Source organism: Lontra canadensis, unplaced genomic scaffold, assembly GCF_010015895.1.
Source record: "Lontra canadensis isolate GAN:19392208 unplaced genomic scaffold, GSC_riverotter_1.0 scaffold15, whole genome shotgun sequence".
In the NCBI taxonomy this organism is placed as follows: domain Eukaryota; kingdom Metazoa; phylum Chordata; class Mammalia; order Carnivora; family Mustelidae; genus Lontra; species Lontra canadensis.
In genome coordinates this window covers 17334419-17354759 of record NW_022631009.1, presented here as the reverse complement: position 1 = coordinate 17354759, position 20341 = coordinate 17334419, and the positions used below count along the sequence as shown (strand labels likewise).

The following is a 20341-nucleotide window of genomic DNA, read 5'->3' as shown; positions in this document are numbered from 1 at the left end:
CCTTGCAGGGCCGGTCATCCCCCGCCAGAGTCCCCACTTGGTTTCCATGGTCACCTCTGGGTGCAAAATGCAGCTGCCTCTGTGTAGAAAGCTGGTCCTGCCTCTGAGCTCTGCCTCTCTGGCCAGAAGTGGAGACACGAAGGGAGAGGCACCTCTATGCATTCGGAGCCCCCTTGGGGTTCACTTAGCTTGTTCCCACTCTGTCTTGCTCTGAGGAGGCCAGGGCTTTAAGGACATTGAAGGAGGACATGTAAGGTCAGCCCTGCAATGTCAAAAGCAGGACAGAAAGAAGACCTGGCTGTCCCAGCGAGTCAGGGAATAACAATGACGAGAATAAAACATTTTTGAAGATTGAAACAAAGCTGGCCTCTGCTGAACACTCGCCGTGAGTTAGGACTTGAGTTCACTGTGTTCACTGTCCGCTCTCCCCAGCAACACTGTAGCAGGTCCTGTGCTTATGTCCATCTCACAGACGAGAGCAAGGCACAGAACAGTGCCTCTGCTCTCACGTGAGTAAACATCACCGTCGGAATTGGAACACGGGTACGCTCGAGGGGGAAGAAATCCAAAAAACATTCTAAGTCCATGATTAGATGACACTGAAATGCAGGCACAGTCAGAGGGACCCCCTCTCCCGGGCAGTGTATTGAGAGCTTCATTGCGTCTGGACCACTTCTGTCCTCAAAATGCCCCACAGCTGCTTCAGCTGCTCTCCCATCGGCTCCTGAGCCGCCAGCTCTCTCAGGAGCCAGTGTTTTCGCTGGGTTATTACAAATGAAAACCCTGGTGTCTGCCCTCCTCATTTTTTCCCTTCCCTCTCTGTACTACGATCCAGGAAGTCATGTTTTTCATGTAGGATAAGGTGACTACTTTTCTGTTGACCAAAGACTAGCAGAAAGCAAACTGAACCTCCTTCCCATGTTCCTTTTACAGGGACAGGATTGAGAGGTGTCCTGACTTCCCCGCGTCTCACGCCTGTCTCTTACATCTATACCTTTTCTGATGAAGGCAGTCAGTCCCGATGGTAACAACCAAGATGGCATCAACAAGAGTAAGTGACTGGGGTCCTTTTTGCTTTCATCTGGGAAAGATGAACAAAAGTCACCTCTGTTCCTCTGAGCTTTGCCATGCTGTGGTCTAACGTTATGCATAAGTGCCATTAACAGCCTGCCCTCACCCTAAGGAGCAATATAATAAATATGAAAATGTATTTGTATATTTTCACTTGCGTGGGACTCATTTTTATTTGCTCTGACTCAGTAAGTCAAGCAACTCTTTGCAAAGGGAAATGAGTAAGACGCACCGTATATCTTTAATGATTAGAGGTCCAGGTTAAGTGTCCTATAGGTAAGCAAACACAAACAAAAAATTGTATTTGCTTTCTTTCAGAGAAATAGTCTCAGTGGTCTGGCCTACTCTGGGCTACATGAACATTTCTGTGAACGGTCACGAACCCCAAGCCACAGTTTGCCTCCGTGCTCCAAGCCATAGTCAGGGGTGAGGAGAACGTTCTGTACCTGTCCTCGAGCTTTGCCTTAAAAACCCAGACCGCGCACTCCGGGACTCCTGGCATGGTAAACTCATGGTCCTCTGCCAGCAGAAGGCTGACTCTCTTCCATCTCTTTTGGTTCCTCTCTCTTTACCAGATTATGTTCTGACAAGTGCTTACTGATTCTCAAACTACTTTTCCGATTCACATGCTGTCAGCATCTTCCTGGGTTCAAGGTGAAGGCTCGATCAGAGAGAGCTAATGCATGGAATTGGGACCATTGTTCTTAATAAACACTGCACTTTAAAGGCAGTAACATGCAGAGCCATAGAGAAATGCTCATTCTCCAAACTCGGGAAGAAGTTACAACCTGCCCTTCCTTTGCTCTAAGGAGAAGGAAGCCGCCCTGTGTACAGACTGAGAGATCTAGGCTCTAATCTGTCTCTTCCTGACATTTAGAGTAACTTTGGCAAATGATTCAACCTTTCCTTGTTTCAGGTGCGGAGGATGTGCAGGAACAACGTGAATTCACCTGGTGTGATGGGAGGGGACATAGATAATGAGGGCGCTGATGCGCTAGGTTCTGCTGTGTGGATGCTTTATCAGAAGCTTCTGGGGCTTTCAGAATTGTCTCTGGAATTAGTCCTGTGGAACTATGGCTCTCTGGATCTCTCCTTACCTCTAATTCCTCTCCAGGCCATTTCCAGCAGAATGTGGCTCATTCTCCCCATTGAGAGAACAAATTGGTTATTCATTACACCTTATCGATGAGCTAGTCCTGCACAGAAAGGAAATATCCGAAAATCAAAAACATGGAAACAATAGCAACTGCTTTGTGTCATGGGTTTTCCTTTGGGTTATAACAATGTGCCACAGGACATTCATCCAGATGCTGAGATAAATTCTGAGAACATTGAAGAAATTTGCTGAATCTCTTTAGAATTAACCCAGAGGAGCTGACCTCTCTTCTTCTGAGACTTACTGGCTTAAAGATTCTTGGGGGAGAACTTACAGTGTTTAGTTTCACATTTAAATTTAATTTCCTATATCCATGTTTTGGGGTAGCATGCAACTCTTTTTTCCCCCAAGTTTCCTCTTTCACCCTTTCTAACTCTTAAACCAAATCCAATCCTCATTTATCTTCTTGCTCTTTGACTGTTTCGGTTTCTCTGTCTTGTTTTTACTCCACTTTGTCATGTTCACCTTGTATGACCTGAACTCCAGTGCCACACAGTTCCCCAGGGGTGGCGTCATTCTTTAAAGGTGAGAAAGGAGGAAGTGGGCCCGTGTGCCACTTTGCCAACTTTTTTTTACCCAGATGTGAGGCATGCAGTTAGATTTTGTGCCTTGGGGTGCTAACATGGAACTCTTTCCCTTTACAACATAATTACAATGTGCAGATCCATGAGGACGTGTCAGCTAGTCGAGATTGGGGAACAGGAGGGATGCTCAGTGGAAACTACTTGAGAATCCTCCAGATAGAGGGTGTGGGGCTCCAGGTCTGGTGTGCTCACTGAATTCGGAGTTGTGGGATACTTGCTGAAGTTAGGCATTCGGGACAAAATTTCTCTGGGGTCTGAATCCTGTGGGCCAGAGTTACTGCTGCTCGAGCTCCTCAATTGACGTAATGTTTCCGCTTGGAAAATTTGCAACTTAGAAGGCAACGAATCTGTCTGTAGTCTTTTTGTGGATGACTGGTCCTGAGGGCAGGCTGAGGGTCCTGCAGAGCTTCTGTTCTGTCCTGGCCTGTGACTGCCTCACTGAAGGTCTCCTTTCTTCAGCTTGTGACCTGTTGGGCAGAACCCTGTGACGCTAGCCACATAAATAAGATCTGGAGGTGGAAGGGCTTTGGTCCCTAAAGCCCTTTGCTCCAGTTTCCATAGAAACAAGCCAGAGGTGATACCCACCACAAGGGCTCTTAAAGTCACAGATACTTTATTCTGAGAATCCCATCATGTGACAAATACCACTGGGCAATAGTTTTTAAAGGCATAATCTATTTCGCTGCTCTAGATGGCTTTGGTTAAGGCTTTCGATTCCTTGTAGCAACCCTCCTTCCTTTAAAATAATTGTTTTTTGTTGTTGCTTTTATTTTTTGTAGGTGTGTGTATACATATGTATGTATGTATGTATGTATGTAGGCTCCACACATGGAGCCCCATGCAGGGCTTGAATTCATACCCCTGAGATCAAGACCTGAGCTGAGGTCAAGAGTTGGACACTTAACCCACTGAGCGTCCCTGTTGTTGCTTTTAAACTTATAGAAAAAGGTGACCAGTTCATGCCAGTTGAATTACAGACTCTGAACAGATGGTTTAAGATAATTTATTATAGGGGCGCCTGGGTGGCTCAGTGGGTGGCTCAGTGGGTTAAAGCCTCTGCCTTCAGCTCAGGTCATGATCCCAGGGTCCAGGGATCAAGCCCCGCATCGCATCGGGCTCTCTGCTCAGCAGGGAGCCTGCTTCCCTTCCTCTCTGCTTACTTGTGATCTCTGTCTGTCAAATAAATAAAATCTTTAAAAAAAAAAAAAAAAGAAAAAAGATAATTTATTATATTTTATATATTTACATTTAATTTATTACATTTGTTTCTAAAGTTTTGGGAGAAAATTTAGCACCAACTAAAGAGTTGAAAGAGTATAGAACCAGCAGTCAGAGGCCCCAAGCACAAGGATTGAAACTTCAGTTCTTCCAAAAATCAAACTTTACTTTGTGATTTGGGGTGACACCCCAAACCTCTCTGGACTATGATTTCCCAGTTGGTAAAATTAAAGGACTGGATCAACTGATCTTTAACTTTTTCTAGGTCCAAAAAGTCTCTGAATTTGTGGTGTTATGTAACAGCAGAAGAGGTTCCATGAAAAAAATAGAATGTTGCTCTATTGATGATGATTATGTAGGAATGGTGGTAAGAAATTTGCAGGAAGGTTGCTAGTAACATAATGAAGGAAAAGGGAAGGAGGGAAAAGAAAAAAATATGATTTACCAAACTTTCTTCTGTGTGCTAAGAAATTCACAGACATTATCTCATATGAAAAATATATCATTTCAGTGATTTACTCCTTAAGGGTAGAGCTGCCATGTTTCTTTCTTCTTGCCCCAGATGTGCATGATAGCTAATTTTGAGTGCTTCCTCTGTGCCAGGCACTCTCCCAAGCACTTACACATCCTTAGACGGGTTACTATCTCCATCCACAAATGAGGAAACTGAGGCACATAGAGCTTAGGAAACTTGCCCAAGGCCATCCAGTTGGTAAGTGGCAGAGCCAAGCTCCAAACTCAGTGTTGGGCCCTAGATCTGTGCTCTTAACCACATCCCCATATTGCCTCTTGTCATTCATTCATTAAGAAAATATTTGATGAACACTATTTGCTTGATCTATTTACTAGATGCTGTGTATTATAGACAGTGTCTACATTCTGTACATTATGTAGGGTATAATGAATACTATACCTTTATTCTATATACTTTGTAAGCTGTATTAAACAGTACACACTACAATGTATATATAATGGGTAATATACACAGTATATTATATACATACTAGCAGTGTTCTGCTATAATAGGTATTTAGTAAATACATGTTGAGTGAATGAAAACAATACTCATTCAACATCATGTTCTATTCTGGCAGAGCTGGGTCACTGAGGATTTATTCTTCCAGTTCTCCTTTCCAGACCTCTCCTTTAAGGGCAGTTTCCTTCTTTTACCAGGTGTTGTGGCTTCTTTCGGACAGGTAAATTCATTGGCCCACCCAAGTCTGAACTCTAGTGTTCAAATTGCTGAGTGTGCAACAGGGAATGAATGAAAGGCTGACAGCTGGGCAGTGGACACAGGAATGTCAAGGCTGCTGGTGGGCTTGGAGGAGAGCCAGCCCTGCCTCCCAGCACCAGGGAGAGCTTGTTCTGCTTCACTTTCTTGAAAACAAAGTTCAAAGTCACAGAACTGGAAAGGTGTTCGTGATAGAGTCTAGCCCAACTCCATCAGAAATCATAGGCCCCACTTCTACTCTCCAAACCAGCTAAGACCAGAAAAGGGCGCTGACTGTTCCTTAATTTTTTTTTTTTAAGATTTTATTTATTTTTTTTTTGACAGAGAGAGATCACAAGTAGGCAGAGAGCTGGGCAGAGAGAGAGGAGGAAGCAGGCTCCCCGCTGAGCAGAGAGCCAGATGTGGGGCTGGATCCCAGAACCCTGGGATCATGACCTGAGCTGAAGGCAGAGGCTTTAACCCACTGAGCCACCCAGGTGCCCCTGTTCCTTAATTCTTAATGGCATTACTTTCTGCCCATTTTGGGGGGCTTGTCCTCAGCTCTACTGCTTTTGAAACAAGTGGATTCCTTCCCAAGCGCTCCAGTTCTCCCCAGAATAGATGAATGGAAGGAAGGGAGGAAGGGAGGGAAAAATGAGGAAGGACAGTAGGGAAGGGAGGGAGGAAGGGAAGAAAAAAGGGAAAGAAGGATGCTTGCATGAATGGGTGAACAGATGAACGGATGAACAGGGGGTGTGTGGATGGAGGGATGCGCAGGACCTTGGGAGCGTAATCTCAGCCGGTGGGGCCGAACCTCTCTTGGGACCCCCGCTGTCCTCACGTTCTCTGGCTGCCGCTCCTGCGCCCCCAACCAGCTTCGGCGCTCCGAGGGAGGGAGGGGGTGGGGGAGGGGGAGGGAGACGCGGGAAGGGAGGGCCTGGGAAGCGGGGAGGAGGGGCGCGGGGAGAGGGCGAGGCGTCGGGGGCGGGGGGCGAGGCGGGAGCTGGGAGCCTGGTTGCGGCGCGGGCGGGGACGCGATGCCGCCGCCGCCGCCGCAGCCGCCTCCTCGCCGGCCTGGGCTGCGCCGCCGGGGCTGAGCCGCCGTCGCCGCCGCCGGAGCCTCGAGCCGAAGGGCCGCCGGGCGCGCCCGCAGCGCAGGAGGATGGGCTGTGGCGGGAGCCGGGCCGATGCCATCGAGCCCCGCTACTACGAGAGCTGGACCCGGGAGACCGAGTCCACCTGGCTCACCTACACCGACTCGGACGCGCCGCCCAGCGCCGCGGCCACCGACAGCGGCCCCGAGGCGGGCGGCCTGCACGCGGGTGAGTGAGCGGCTGTCGCGGACCCCGGGCGCCGGGAGACCAGAGCCGAGAGACCAGCGGGAGGGATAAGGGGCGCCGGGGCAGCGGGAGATTTCCGTGAGAGTGGTAGGGGGTCGAGGGGAGGTGAGGACGGCATACCGACGGGACCTGCCTGCTGGCAGACCGACAGACCCAGGCCCAGCGAGTGCAGTCAGCGCGACACCCTTGCAGAGACTGAGCCAGTCCCGGGAGCCGAGGGCGCTCAGTGCCGGGACCGACGCATCCGCCGCGAGGACAGCCCACCTGGCACGCACACCTGCCCCTCCACCCACCTGCGCCCTGGCGCGCTTGCCTTCGTCTCTGTCCCTCCTCGCCCCCCCCGCCCCCCTCCCCCGCCGGCCCCGGTGGACCCAATCCGGCACCCTCTCCAACCCCCCGCCACGCCACCTGGACTCTCTCTGCCTTGATTTATAGACAGGGCGCCTGACCCAGATTGCCTGGGTGGAGTCTTCCTCTTCGCTTCCCCTTCTTTCCCTCGGGCTGCGAAAACCAGAATCCTAGTTCAGGGCACAAAGCACGCCCGCTCGCCCCACCATTGGTTCTGCACTGAAGCTCGCTTCTCCCCAGCAGGTGTTCCAGAGTGAAGACTTCCTCCCCACCCTACCGTGCCTCCGTACTTGCTAGGAGGCAGGGCATAGATGTGGGCTGGGGCTGTGCATTACACACTCTTACCATTCCCCCACTAGCAGAAATTTAACAGAAGGATATGCAGAGAACTTTCTGGTCCAGTCACCTAGCAGAATTTTTTTTTTTTTAAAGCAGACACTAATGATTATAGAGATGAAAATAATCTGTTACCGCAGACCTTTAGTCGTAAATGTGTTGGTGGAAAAGGAGAACACCTCACTACTTAGTATATGGATGTTGTCAAAAGCCAGATCATTATTTGCATAAAATACTTTAACTCTTTCCAGACCTGCTTATGTTGTTGGCATTTTTAAATAATGAATTCTGAGATAGAAAATGAGGTTAATTTGAAGCATACTGTATGTTATCAGGAGGAGGAAAGAAATGTGAAATACTCTTAGAAAGCTCAATACTCCTATATCCACGCTTCCTTCATAAGGGCTGCTGTTTTAATCTTAAGAATCAGTCTCTCCATCTTTTAGGCCCAAAGCTGGCTCCCTTTCCATACGAACTTGGTGAGTCCCTTTTTAAAAAAACCAAACAAGCAAACAAACAAAAAACCAAGAAAAAGGGGAGAACTGTCAGTGAAAATAGTACAAGACACAAGACAGAACACTGTATTTGTCTGTAATGTTTCGGACTCACTGTAGTGATCATAATGGTTACTTTGTGTCATCAGGGCTTTCAGCAAGTTTCCAAATGATGTGTTGGCTCAATTCAGTGTCAGAAATGAGGATAAGACATGAGCCTTCATAAGGGACCTGGTAAATGTTAGATTTAACAGCATTTCTTGGGAGGTGTGGTACTTCAGAGTCAAAGGCCAGAGCTGCACTCCAAGGAAAAATGGTTGAAAAGATCTAGTATGGGAAAACAAAACAGAGTACAGCTTCAAGGAATGGTTGCCTTGGGAACTGGGAGTATATGGTGTGTGTGTATCTACCTGTGGGTATGAGATGGTTATCATGGGATGGCTAAATATTCATTTCCAGTACTTACTCTTTTTTAGTCTACTATCCTGACTCCTATCCCGTTGTGCCTCATCAGAGCAGTCCCTGCAACAGGTGGGGCCTGGGATGAGCATACTGATTTGTGGTTCCTTGCCAAATATGGGCCAGCCTTGCCAGGCAGGTGATCCTGAAGGCGTCCTTGCTACTGAAGTTTGCCCACTTGGACCCATTTAACCTGGATTCTTCAAAGTGCCTTTCTCATCCCATGGTTGCTCTTTTTTTTTTTTTTTTTCTTTAGAGAGAGAGAGAGCCTGAGCAGGGACTCCGGTAGGGTTAGGGAGTGGCAGAAGGAGAGAGAGAATCTTTTTTTTTTTTTTTTTTAAGATTTTATTTATTTATTTGACAGACAGAGATCACAAGAAGGCAGAGAGGCAGGCAGAGAGAGAGGGGGAAGCAGGCTCCCTGCTGAGCAGAGAGCCTGATTCGGGGCTTGATCCCAGGACCCTGGGATCATGACCTGAGCCGAAGGCAGAGGCCTAACCCACTGAGCCACCCAGGTGCCCCGGAGAGAGAGAATCTTAAGCAGGCTCTATGCCCAGCACGGAGCCCCAAGTTGGGCTCCATCTCAGGACCCTGAGATCAAGACCTGAGCTAAAATCTAGAGTCAGAGGCTTAACCACCTGAGCCACCTAGGTGCCCCCCACAGCTGCTCTTTAAAACTCCACCCTATTCCACTGAAACACCCAGCCCAGTCCAAAGTTTCCATTTCTTCTGGTGCACTGCCCCCCCCACCAACTCCATACTCACGTCTACTGAAAAGTCCCATTTAAGCATGCCTGCTTGTAAATTTTACTTCAGTTTCTTAATCCGATCCAGACTGAGGGCATGTCACAGGACAGTGTTTGATAAATATTTGTTGGATGAATTCTGCATTTTACTGCAGGATGGGGAGGTGTGTTTTTCTGCCAGTCCTATAAAGGAAAGGACTTTCTTGCCTCCCTCTTACTCAAAAAGTAGATCCTGAGCCTCTGGTTCCTGTTTTGGGAGATCATCTCCACTAGCCAGCAGAATTCAATTAAGTTTTTAGGTTCAGCTGTTACGTAGGCTGGAATTGAAGACTTAGCCCAAACCACAATATCTGATAGCCTGTTGCTTCCCTGTGTCATAGCAGCCTGTCTCACTGTCACAGGAGGAAATTAAATTGGTCTGACATGATTTAGTCCTCATAAAATCAGTTTGCTGGATTGATTTTTACTTCCATTGTCTGATGGGGATGTCTCCAGGAGAAAGGGAGTCTCTGAGGTTGCCATGCCCAGCCAGCTCAGCCATCCCGTACATGAGTAACACCCTTGCTTTACCTCAATTTGATCACAAATCCCTTAAATTACAACCTTAAATATACCTTCTTATACTGTTAGGTAGTTCCCTAATTTCTCTAGGAAATAAAACGTTTCAAATTTCTCTAAAGTCCTTCTATTTTACAGTTTTAAATTGCTATAATAATTGCTTTTATAAATGCACGATTGAGGATTACAAAATTATAGAGACTCACAGCAAAACAGTTTACCTAAATAAATTGAAATAAGCAAAATAAAATGAAGAACACTTAACTATTACTATCAGCTAATGTTTATTGATGACTTACCAAGGGCCGGGGACTGTACAAAGCAGCACTTAACAGAACTCATCTCACAGAAGTTAACAGAACTTCGTCCTCATGGCTGGGATGAGGTAGGAACTGTGACCGTCCTTCTCTTACTAGTAAGGGAATGAGACATGGAGTGTGCTAGTGACTTCCCCCCATCCAGTTCTGAGATCCAGCTCTGCTTGAATCCAAAGCCTGTACTTCTAAATACTGCCTTCCTGATAGATGGAAGATTAACTATAGAATTCTTGCTTTTACGGTTGATGGGACTCAAAATCTACTGTGGTCTCTTGATATTCCAGTCTGGTCTTGGATACCATAGTTTTCTTCTACCATAGATGGGACATGTCTTCCCTGGGGAAGGAGATCCCTCATACCTTAGTGGAGCAGTTCTCCTCGTGAGAAAGTCTTCCGGCTGCTTTGTAATTTCTACCTGGTGAACTCCACGCCCTTGCAATCAAGTCTCGTGTAGCAACTCTCAATATTTGAAGGAAACTGTTGCATCTCCTCGGACCTCTGGTTCTCCAGTCCAAACACATGCAGATCTTTCAGTCATCTCTCAGACTTGTGGGGACCTGACCATGTTATTCCAGATATGCTACATCCCTTGCATATCAGAGTCCCTCTTGATACAAGAGACCTGTGGTTAGTTCCAAGCCCTTATGTGGTAGTTGGGCAGCACAGGGCAACGTGCGGGCACTGACCGTCTCCGTGAAGGTAAAATCAGGTTAGGATTTGTTTTCCTGCTCTTGTTGCTGCTGTATTACCTCAGTGACTCACATTAAACTTGTGATTGATAAAAACCTGTAGATCTTTTTTTCTAGTTGAATTTAAGTCTTATCATCTCAGAGACGTTGTCTGTGCTGTATATCCAGCTCCTGGAACAGTGACTGGAACATAGGTGGCACTCAGTAAATGTTGGCCAAATGAATGGCTTCCCCCCACCCCCGCCACGAGTCCTGCAGTCATACTATTGATTTCAGTCACCCAAAGTGGAGATTTTTTAATTTATTCCTATTAAAATGTACCTTGTTGGTTTCAGTGTAATGCTTAAACGTGCTGACTTTTATTCATCTCGACAGTGTCGTTAAGACAATATTCTAGGTCTTCGTTTCCCTGTGTCCACAGACTAAAGATAAAAGACGTTTGCTCTCTTATTCATTCAATATACATTAGGCACAAAGTTGAGTAAGATATGTTCCTTGAACTGTAAGAAATGAATAATTAGTGGAGACAGACACAAAGGTAGACACACTTCAGGTCAGCCTGTGGACCATCCTGGAACATAATATGGGAAAGATGCTGGAGGAGTACAGGGGCCTGGGTAGCTCATTTTGCTGGGGAGTGGGGGTTGGGGAGCTGTGTGCCTGCAGACAGCTGCAGGAGCATGGCAGAGGAAGCAGGACTGTTCCTGAAGGCCCTCACGGGTGTGGAGGGTGTGGTGGTGTTATCCTGCCTCCTTCCTTGAGAGGGAGTACCAGGAGAGAGCCCACCTGGGGCTTTCTGATGGATAAGGCTCCTCCCTCCCTCCTCCTGTCCCTCCTCCAGCTCCTTCTATCTACCTGTTACACTTGTGGTTATATTTTCAGATAATTTATCAATGAATGCCTGCCCCTCAAGCATGACAAGCTGTATTACTTAGATACAGGGTCTTTTTGCTCACCACCGGATCCCTGTGCCTAACACTGTGCCTGTATAGGACCCCAAGTGGCCTTTCTTTAATGACTAAATCTCCTAGCACTTCCTGTGTCCATTGTATTCTCCTGGAGTCCCCATAGATAATGTTTTCTTTCCTCAGAAGTTCCATCTGCTCGTTCTCTCTGGGTTCTTGTCTGCCTGATTGGTTGCATAGCAAGAAGACACCCCCACTTTCCTCTGCTCCCTTTGCCAAACACAAGCCTCTTTGTTACCAGGGTCATTTTGCAAAAATCACTACAAAAACAGGTGGGAGCAAACCCAGGCAGTTCATCAAGTTTAGGAAGTCTCATGTGCTTGTGGCCCAGGCCCCACCTGGGCAGAGTGACATACACCATGCCACAGGCTCTCCAGGGACTGTGTGCAGCCCAGTGGTCGCACTGGTCACACCGCCTTGCTCTGTCTCTCCAGGAAGCCTGGGAGCTCTGCCGGCTTGGGCGCTGCGCAGTGGACGGTCACATACCAGCCTGTAAAAATGAAGAGTTGAAGAAATGATCCCGCTGAGCAAATGAAGTTCTATCTTACAGCCTCTTTCCCGAGTCTTAGATGATTTTGTCTTAGAAATCAGTCCATTGAACTGTGTCTTTGTTAGACACCAGAAAAACTATTCTGACTCTAGCCAGAGATGAATTCAAGGTTCCAGACTTGGGCCCACTCAGAGGAACATAGTCCCCTCTCAGTCGGCATGGAGTCTTTTCCTGGCTTATCCTATACTCAGCAGTCTCTCAGGCTTCGAGCCCTACTGGCCCTGCCTTTGCTTTGGGGTCTATGCGCCCACAACCCCTTCCTGCTGATAAGGCCATTCTGCCCTTTAGTGCAGTTGGACATCTGAGCGTGTCGTTCCTGGCTGATGATCTGGGCTTGCATCCCGGGAGCCTTTCTGTGTAGGTCCACAGCCTCTAGCCACTCTCAGAAGATCATTTTGCTTCTATTGCAAAATCCTATCTCTGCCGGGACTCCTGCAGAGATTCTGTGGCTAGTCTGAACACCTCCTTGGCTTTCGTCTGGAAAGGAGATGGATGGAGTATCCTGAGCCCACATTATGATCTAGCACCTTCTGCCTTAGCTGCCACCCACTCTGCCCAACAACCACCTCCACTGCTCTGTTGTTAGGGGCTCAGTTGTCTGCCCCCCCCCCCAAATTTCTGTGTTGAAGTCCTAACCACCAGTCCATCCAAATGGGACCATTTTGGAGATAGGGTCTTCACAGAGGTTAAGATGAGGTCCTTAATGTGAGCCCTAATCTAGTGTGACTGGTGTCCTTAATAAAAAGGGACATTTGAACACACAGACACCCCAAAGAGAAACCCACGTGAATGTGAAGAGGCTTCTACAAGCCAAGGAGCACCCAAGATCGTCAGCAAGCCACCAGGAGCTGAGAGAGAGGCCTGGAACAGATTCTCCCCCACAGTCCCCGGAAGGAACCACCCCAGTCTCAGATTCCTGATCTCAGACCTGTGCGACAAGAAATTTCTGCTGCTTGAGCCGGCCGTTTGTGGTCCTTTGTTACAGCAGCCCTGGGAAGCTCATACATGTGTCTTTATGAGCACTAACAATATGAACATTTGGAAATCCTGAGAGGGTTTCTATCGTCACTGCCTCACCCATCCTTCAGAGACTGGGTCTATTCCCTTGTCATTTAAATTCAAATAGCATTTATTGAGCACCTAATATATTTTTCTTTGGGACATTAGTTTCCATAACTCTAAACGAACCTCATAAACCGTCATGATCCCCATTTACCAGATGAGGAAACAGATGCAGTGAGGTGAGGAGATTGAGTAAGGTCACAGGCTGAGGGAGTGGAAGAGCCTGTGTCGGAAGTCAGGTGTCTTGTTTCTAAATCCAGGGCAGTGTCTGTTAGGCTGTAACTGCTAAGCATGGAGTTAGTGCCCTCCTCCACCCCATCTGCCTTTAGCGGTTTGGAAAAGGACTTGGCAGGGGGAACCTCCTGCCAATATTTGTGAGGCTGAGGACAGGAGGCCTTGAGCAGACCGGGCAGCCCTGAGGCACCGGTACTGGCCCCGCTCCCTGGGCCGAGCGCCCCCAGTGGGGCTGCAGACAATGCCCCCAAGATCACCTGCATCCCAGGCACCTGATCGCCTCCTTAAAGGTGATCAGGCTTGGGGCAGAATGGTATTTTTTTTTTTTTTTCTGATTTCAAATGCAGAGATGTAGCTTAAGAAACTTTAGAGAGTGTTAGAGAAGCACACAGAAGTAACACGTCTGTCAGCATTTGGGACATTTATCCCTCAGGTCCGGCCGGCATCTAGGTGTCTACGGGACAACTTATTTCTTCTGTGGGGATTATGTTTGAGGTTTGGGGGATATAGAAGAACTTCCTCAAATTTCTTGGAAGCTCAAAGGCCAAGAGAATAAAAGAGTAGTTCTGTTTTTCTTTGTGTTTAGGAAAGTATTTGGAGGTCGTGGCAGCCAAAGGCTAGTTTGAACAGGGAAACGGGTGAGGGGTGGGGAAGGCCATGGGTAAGTGAAGGGATTTTTCTCCCTTTTTTCCTTTCAGTACTAAGCAAATATAATTGAATTCAGGTAAATTATATACGAGGCAAATGCATATTGTGACTCCACCGTTTACGATAATCGTGGCCCCCTGTCGCCTCCCTGCCACCCCCCACAGCTGACTCAGGCTGAGTTTTCTATTCTGCCCAGCTGTTTCTGGGATTTGTGGTTGCTTTGTGGATGTGGTAACATGGCCTGTGAGGTGTGTGTGTCTAGGGGCCAGCTCTCTGTCTGGGCCTCAGATGCCCATGAGGTCACATAGACTGGCTGCCCAGTGTTGTGGTTCAGGTCTAACCCCATTCCCTTCCAGCCCCGGATCTCTGTGTCCAATGCAATAGTACCCAGTGTCTGCCTACATCCTGCCGTGTGGTGTCTGTATAAGGAAGCAAAACCGGAAGCCTTAGATTTTTCTTAATCCAACTCCATCTTCTTTATGAATAGTGCCAATTTCTCCCAGAGTCTAGGATTAGGTTGTCCGTTAGTCTTCCTTTTGGGTGATTGGTCTTTTTCTGTCTTCGTAGGCATTTTAGTGGGGAGCTGGCAAGACTGAGTGGGTAGCTTGTGGCCAGATGCCCTTCAGCCCCAAAGCCCAACCCGGGACCTGCTGAGCTTCCCCAAGCCACTGCACTGGCCTGTAACACTTCCTTATGCGTGAGACCACGCAGCCTGATCTACTGTCGGTTTATAGTTTCATATGCTTCCTCTCCTTCGACGAGCCAGCTTCTCACACCTATCATGACCTCCAGTCTCTGGACCTTTCTGGCTCTCTTCTTTATCATCATCATTTTCCTTGTAGTTTTGCTTGAAGATGATAGTTCAGTGGTTAGGGAATTAGACTCTGACAGCTTTGTGACCTTGAGCAGGTTTCTTAGCTTGTGTGGGTTTCATTTACCACACTGTAGGATAGGAATCATTATAGAACGAGTGTGTCCACAAATATGAGGTGTATGGCCTCTCAGAGCTGCTATTCGGGTACCTAGGTTCTCTTCCCTCTTCAGTCTTGCCCTGGGCTCCACCTCAAACCTGGGGTCCATCTTCCCCGGTGTCCCTTACATCTCCGGTTCCGAGCTGCCTGCTGTTGCTGAAGCAAGTCATGGGTGTTGGTCTTTGCGCCCAATAGCAGTTCGTTCTCCAGAACCTCAGTATTCTTACCACTTCTTGGCAATTCTCTTAATTCCTTATTAACATGCTGTGACAGTCCCTGTGTAATAGCTCCCAACACTATGCTCTTCTTTCCCTCTGAATACTAAAAAAAAAAAAAAAAAAAACAACAACAATAAAAAAAAAACAATAAAAAAAAAATCAAAGACTTGCTGTGAATTCTCCCATCATTCCCTCTAGGCACCTGTTCTATGTTCTTCTGGGCACCTCAGCATTTAAAAAACACCTTAGCTACCCTGTCCTCATCTCTGCCTGTTTGGACTCTTTAAGTGCACTGATGAGGTTGTTCCTCAATGTTCTTACAGGTGAGGACATCCCAGGCAGTGCCATCCACAGGGTGAGGGCTCCTCTGCATCTCCATGGCCCTCCCAGAGCCCAGGCCACTGCCATGTTTTACTTGAACCTCAGCAGTAGCCTGCTTCTCTTCTTGCCCTTCACGAGTCATTCTTCATGTTAGAGGGAGAAAGATCTTTTAAAAACATATACCGGGTCTCGTCCCTCTCTTGCTTAATGGCCTCTGCTAGCTTCTTAATCTGTTATATGTAGAACAAAACCCTAGCAACCCCTTTCCTCAACCTGCATAACCCGGTCCCTCTGCTTCTCTGGCTTGGCTTATCCTGCTCGCTCTCTCTCTGGCTCACGGTGTTCCAGCCACACGAGCACCTGGGGCACCTGCTGGAATGTGGCCCCTCCCCCACTCTTTACCTCCTGGACCCCACCTCAGTTCCGACACCTCCTCAGAGAGAACAGCCTTCCCCAGTCGCCTGATTATCTTTTTTTTTTCCGATCACCAAGCCTGTCACTGTCTTGTTCATTGACTCTTTATGTCTTTACTCCTTCACTCCGGGAGGCGATGTGCTGCTGGCCGTATTCGCCACCGTCGCCCAAATACTTAGCATGGCGCTCAGCGTGGAGTAGACGCTCAAAGCATATTTGTTGAGTGGAGGGAACCCTCCTCATCTTTTGTATCAGTTAGGAACGGCTTTTGATGGCAAGAACCAAAACCAGGGGGAATGTGGTTTAGCAAGGAGAGGTTCTAGTGTCTGCACTTCACAGAGCGTCTGGAGGGAGGCAGCGGCTTGCTTGAGAATGCTGTCAAGGACGTGGGTTTATTACTTGGCCATCTGTGCCATGTGGATTTCATCCTCGTAGTTGCAAGGTGTTGTCGCGTCTTACTTTAGATATGAAGAAGGGGGAAAGGCGCATTCTATCTGAGTCTGTCCTTTTTATCTGCAAAATGATAGCTTTCCCAGAAGCCAGTAAGCTTTGCTTGAGTCTCATTGGCCAGAACTGTATGACATGGCCATCCCTGGCTGCGAGATAAACTAGAAGATCAGGACTGTTAGTTGGGCATGCACCACGCTAACAGTATCATGGTCCTTTTGGCAAAGAGAAAAGGGGAAGAAAAGATATTGTGTAGGCTGCCACCTGGGTAACTGGACCTTTCATCCTCAGGCTACTTCTGAGGGGAGACAAGATTGGTAGGAGAAAGGGAAGGAGAAAAGAAAGGAAGGGTGGCTCAGTGGGTTAAGCCTCTGCCTTCAGCTCAGGTCATGATCCCAGGGTCCTGGGATCTAGCCCCCCGCATCGGGCTCTCTGCTCAGCGGGGATCCTGCTTCACCCCCTCTCTGCCTGCCTCTCTGCCTACTTGTGATCTCTCTCTCTCTGTCAAATAAATAAATAAAATCTTATATTAAAAAAAAAGAAAAGAAGGAGGAGGAGGAGGAAAGGAAAGCGAGGAGAGGAAGGTCTGCTAGAAACCAGAGCAGCACAATTATTGGTATGAAGATTTTGTAATAATAATAATAGTGTTTTTAGTATTACCACATGTTAAGTGAATTCACAAAGGTTGATATTTATTGGGAAAGGCAGATGTGCTAATATTGAGCTGATTTTAGAAATAATACAACAATAGCTTAAACTTAAATGTTTTGGAATAGTCTTTTAACATCAGACTCTGTGGTGTCATGACATGTGCAAGGGGCGTTCCTTTGTTTTCTGCTTCATTTTCCTATAGAGTTAATGCCAGCTAGAAACTGACGTGCCCGCTGATACTCTGTGGCACCAAAGTCCAATCAGTGGGGATGTTGGTAGAGGTCTGCTGTGCGGGGTCGTGCTGATGCTCAGGTTGGGGCCCTGAAGGAGAAGCAACAGACAGCCCATTGGCTCATTTAAAGACTTGACAGTATTTCCTGTGAAAATCTAAAAAACCCACCCTGCTATTGTCTCTAGGGCTTGTGGACTTGAGGGCGAGAGGAAACTGAAAGGATTTGAGGAAAATAGCAGGGCTGTTTGGGAAACGGTCGTCATAACAACAGGGCACAGCCGTGGCTACAATGGAAGTGGCGATTGCCTGCAATGGAAGTGGCGATTGCCTGCGCACCCTTCATAAGGGGGACGATTTGAGTTGAAGCACGAAACTGAGGCCTCATTAAATTACTACGTGCGAGAACCGCTTTTCAGGACAGTCTTTGGAGCAGCTAGGCCCAGGTTTGCTTAGCTGGGGCGATAAGTGGTGTGTGTGCAAACACGGATGAACACTGCCCCGGCTCCCGAGCGTAGCTTCCCTTAGCTGCGTGCGCAGCGTGTGCCCGGCACGGAGTGTTTATTACCTAATTCTCTTATCCCCGTTTCACCGATGGGAGAAGTCCGAGAGGCCAGGTGACCTGCGCCAAGGCTTGAAGGCTGTAAGTGGCTGCGGGGGGTTGGGAACCCAGCTCTGCCTTCGTTCGGAGCCCTGTGCTCTTTCCTTCATGCCAGCTGCCTAACCGATCACTAGCTCTGGCCCTCATTGCCTTGCAGCTTGACGACTGCAACAGCGTTGTGACCTCTACCCCGACCCCCAGTCACTGCCACTCCAGTATCTTTCATACCGTTGCCAGGCGAATATTCCTGAGGCATAACTGGGACCATTACTGTGTTATCTCCTGCTCAGAGACTTTCATGATTTTTCTTTGCCAACTGAATGCAAATGTCTTAGTTGGCATTTAAGGCTTTCTCTTCAGCCTTAGCTTCCACTGACGGTCTGCAGGTCCTCTCAAAGTCAGCCCGACTCAGGGTTGCCCTTTGCATGAAGTACCTTATCCTATTACCCCCCTCCCACCCCCCTCTGAAAGCCCCACAGCTCCCATGTGCCCCCTCAGTCACATGTTCCCTTCTAGCACACTTGCTCTGTTTTGCATTTTCTTATTTATGGCCGTGTCCTAATGTCATGCCATATACTCTTACAGACTGTCAGGAAATAGACTGAGGTGGATTCTTACTGGGGCCACCTGTGAGGGTCTGGGCTAAGGGAGAAGTTGAATTGCTGGGGATGGTCCTTCAGGTATGGTAATGAGAGGCGCTGTCACCCTGTATCAGGTTTCAGCTGCTGGCTGTCCCCCAGCAAGGGGAAGGGAGCTTGGGTGGGGCCACTTCCTTCTACAGAGGGCAGTTCCTAGAGAGGCACTCAGCCGTGAGACTTCACTGGGCGCCCCTCCCGGCCGCTTGAGGATCTGGTGTTGGTCCTGCAGGAGATCCTGATCCCGGAGGGACCATACTCCGTATTTCCCAGTCAGCTTCCCTGGTGGCTACACATCAGATTCACTTGGGCAACGCAAACAAAAGGCTCCACCCCCAGGGCTTCTGTAGGGGCCAGAGGCCTGCAGGTTTGGCTAGTTCTCTGGGTCAGGGCAGAGTGGAATTCCCTGGGTCTGAGGTGGGGCTTAGGATGTTGCATTTCTTACAAGGTCCCAGGTGATGCTGGTCCATCTGACCCGTGGACCTCGCAGAGGAGTGGGTCCTAGATCACAGGGTGACCAGCCTTCGCTGTGAAGGGCCAGATGTAAATATTTTAGGCTTTGTGGGCCACATGACCTTTGTTGCAGCTACTCAACTTCGCTATTTTTAGTCCCAAAGCAACTGAGGGTGGTACATAAACGAATGGCCGTGGCCCTGTGCCAACGGCCACTGCTGTCCTAGGTAATACTGAGGCTCGGCCAGGCTTAAGAGCCACAGTCTTTAACCCTCAAGGCAGCATGGAAGAGAGACAGGAACAGGGCTTGCAGGTACGAGTCCCAGCCCTCAAACGCTCCTCTAAAGAGCTTAGCACACTGAGCCCTGAGCGACTTTGGTGGGCTGACCAAGAAATGGGACCAAGAGCATTTCTGACCTTGAAGGCAATTTTTGAAGGTTGTTAAAATATCTCTGATAACATTAGGTCATTGAGGCATTAGATATTTTATTATGCAAATCGTGCTCCTGAGTGGAGTGCGGTCTGGGAAGTGGACCGGATCCTGGCCCCACCTGGAGTAAGGAGCCTGGTTCTCTGGGGAGCTCTCCCTGCCTCAGGCTTCCAGGCACCGGACTCCTCCATCCCTTCAGCACAGGATTCCGTTGATTCCGCGCTGTGAGTGCTGCCTCCAGACACCTCTCCCAGCTGGCAGTTCTTCTGAGGGTGTGGAGCTGAGTCCAGCGTACAATCCTCTTCCTGGGGTTTCTCTGAGCTTCGATCACCTTTCCTTAACTCTCGGTTCCCCCAGAGCCTGTGACGACGTTTCTGGGAGTTTATAAAGTTGCACACGGGCACTCGGGTGGCTCAGCCAGGTGAGCATCTGCCCTGAGCTCAGGTCATGATCTCGGGGTCCTGGGATCGACTCCCACATTGGGCTCCCTGCTCAGCGGGAAATGTCTGCCCCTCCTCCCACTTGTTCTCTCAATCTTTCTCTCTCTTACTCTCTTTTTCTCAAATAGAGTCGCCACACGTCTGGTTGGTTGTGAGTCTGGGCAGCAGAGGAATGGGTTGCTGTTGTGATGTTTGCTTTTCTGAACCAGATGTTCCTTTGTAGAAACAGGCTTCTAGCGGTTACGTAAGGCTGCAGAGAACACCCAGGGAACTTAGAGAAGAGGGATCATTTAAATAGAAGCTGCCAAAAACGTTAACAAAGAGACCCAAGGAGAGTGTGCCCAAGCTGGTTAGCTTTATTTTTTCTTCTTTAGCACAGGGATTCAAAATTCAAACACTGATTCTTGTTAGAACCCCCAAATCCCACAGCCACAAGCAAAAAAATCAGTGAGAAATAGAATGAAAACTTATGTGAGAAGGTGACTTAAACATATGTGCAGTCACACACACACACACACACACACACACACACACACACACAAGCAA

General features: G+C 48.3%; 1 protein-coding gene across 1 annotated transcript in view; it reads left to right on the top strand.

Annotated features, from left to right (window-relative positions):
* Nucleotides 1-6354: 6354 nt before the first annotated feature.
* BAALC (BAALC binder of MAP3K1 and KLF4) overlaps nucleotides 6355-20341 on the top strand; it is an 82525-nt gene continuing 68538 nt past the window's right edge. The window contains exon 1 of the mRNA XM_032858550.1: nucleotides 6355-6561. Within this exon, the coding sequence (XP_032714441.1) occupies nucleotides 6402-6561 (160 nt within the window). The 5' untranslated portion in view covers nucleotides 6355-6401. The remainder of the gene's footprint in view (nucleotides 6562-20341) is intronic.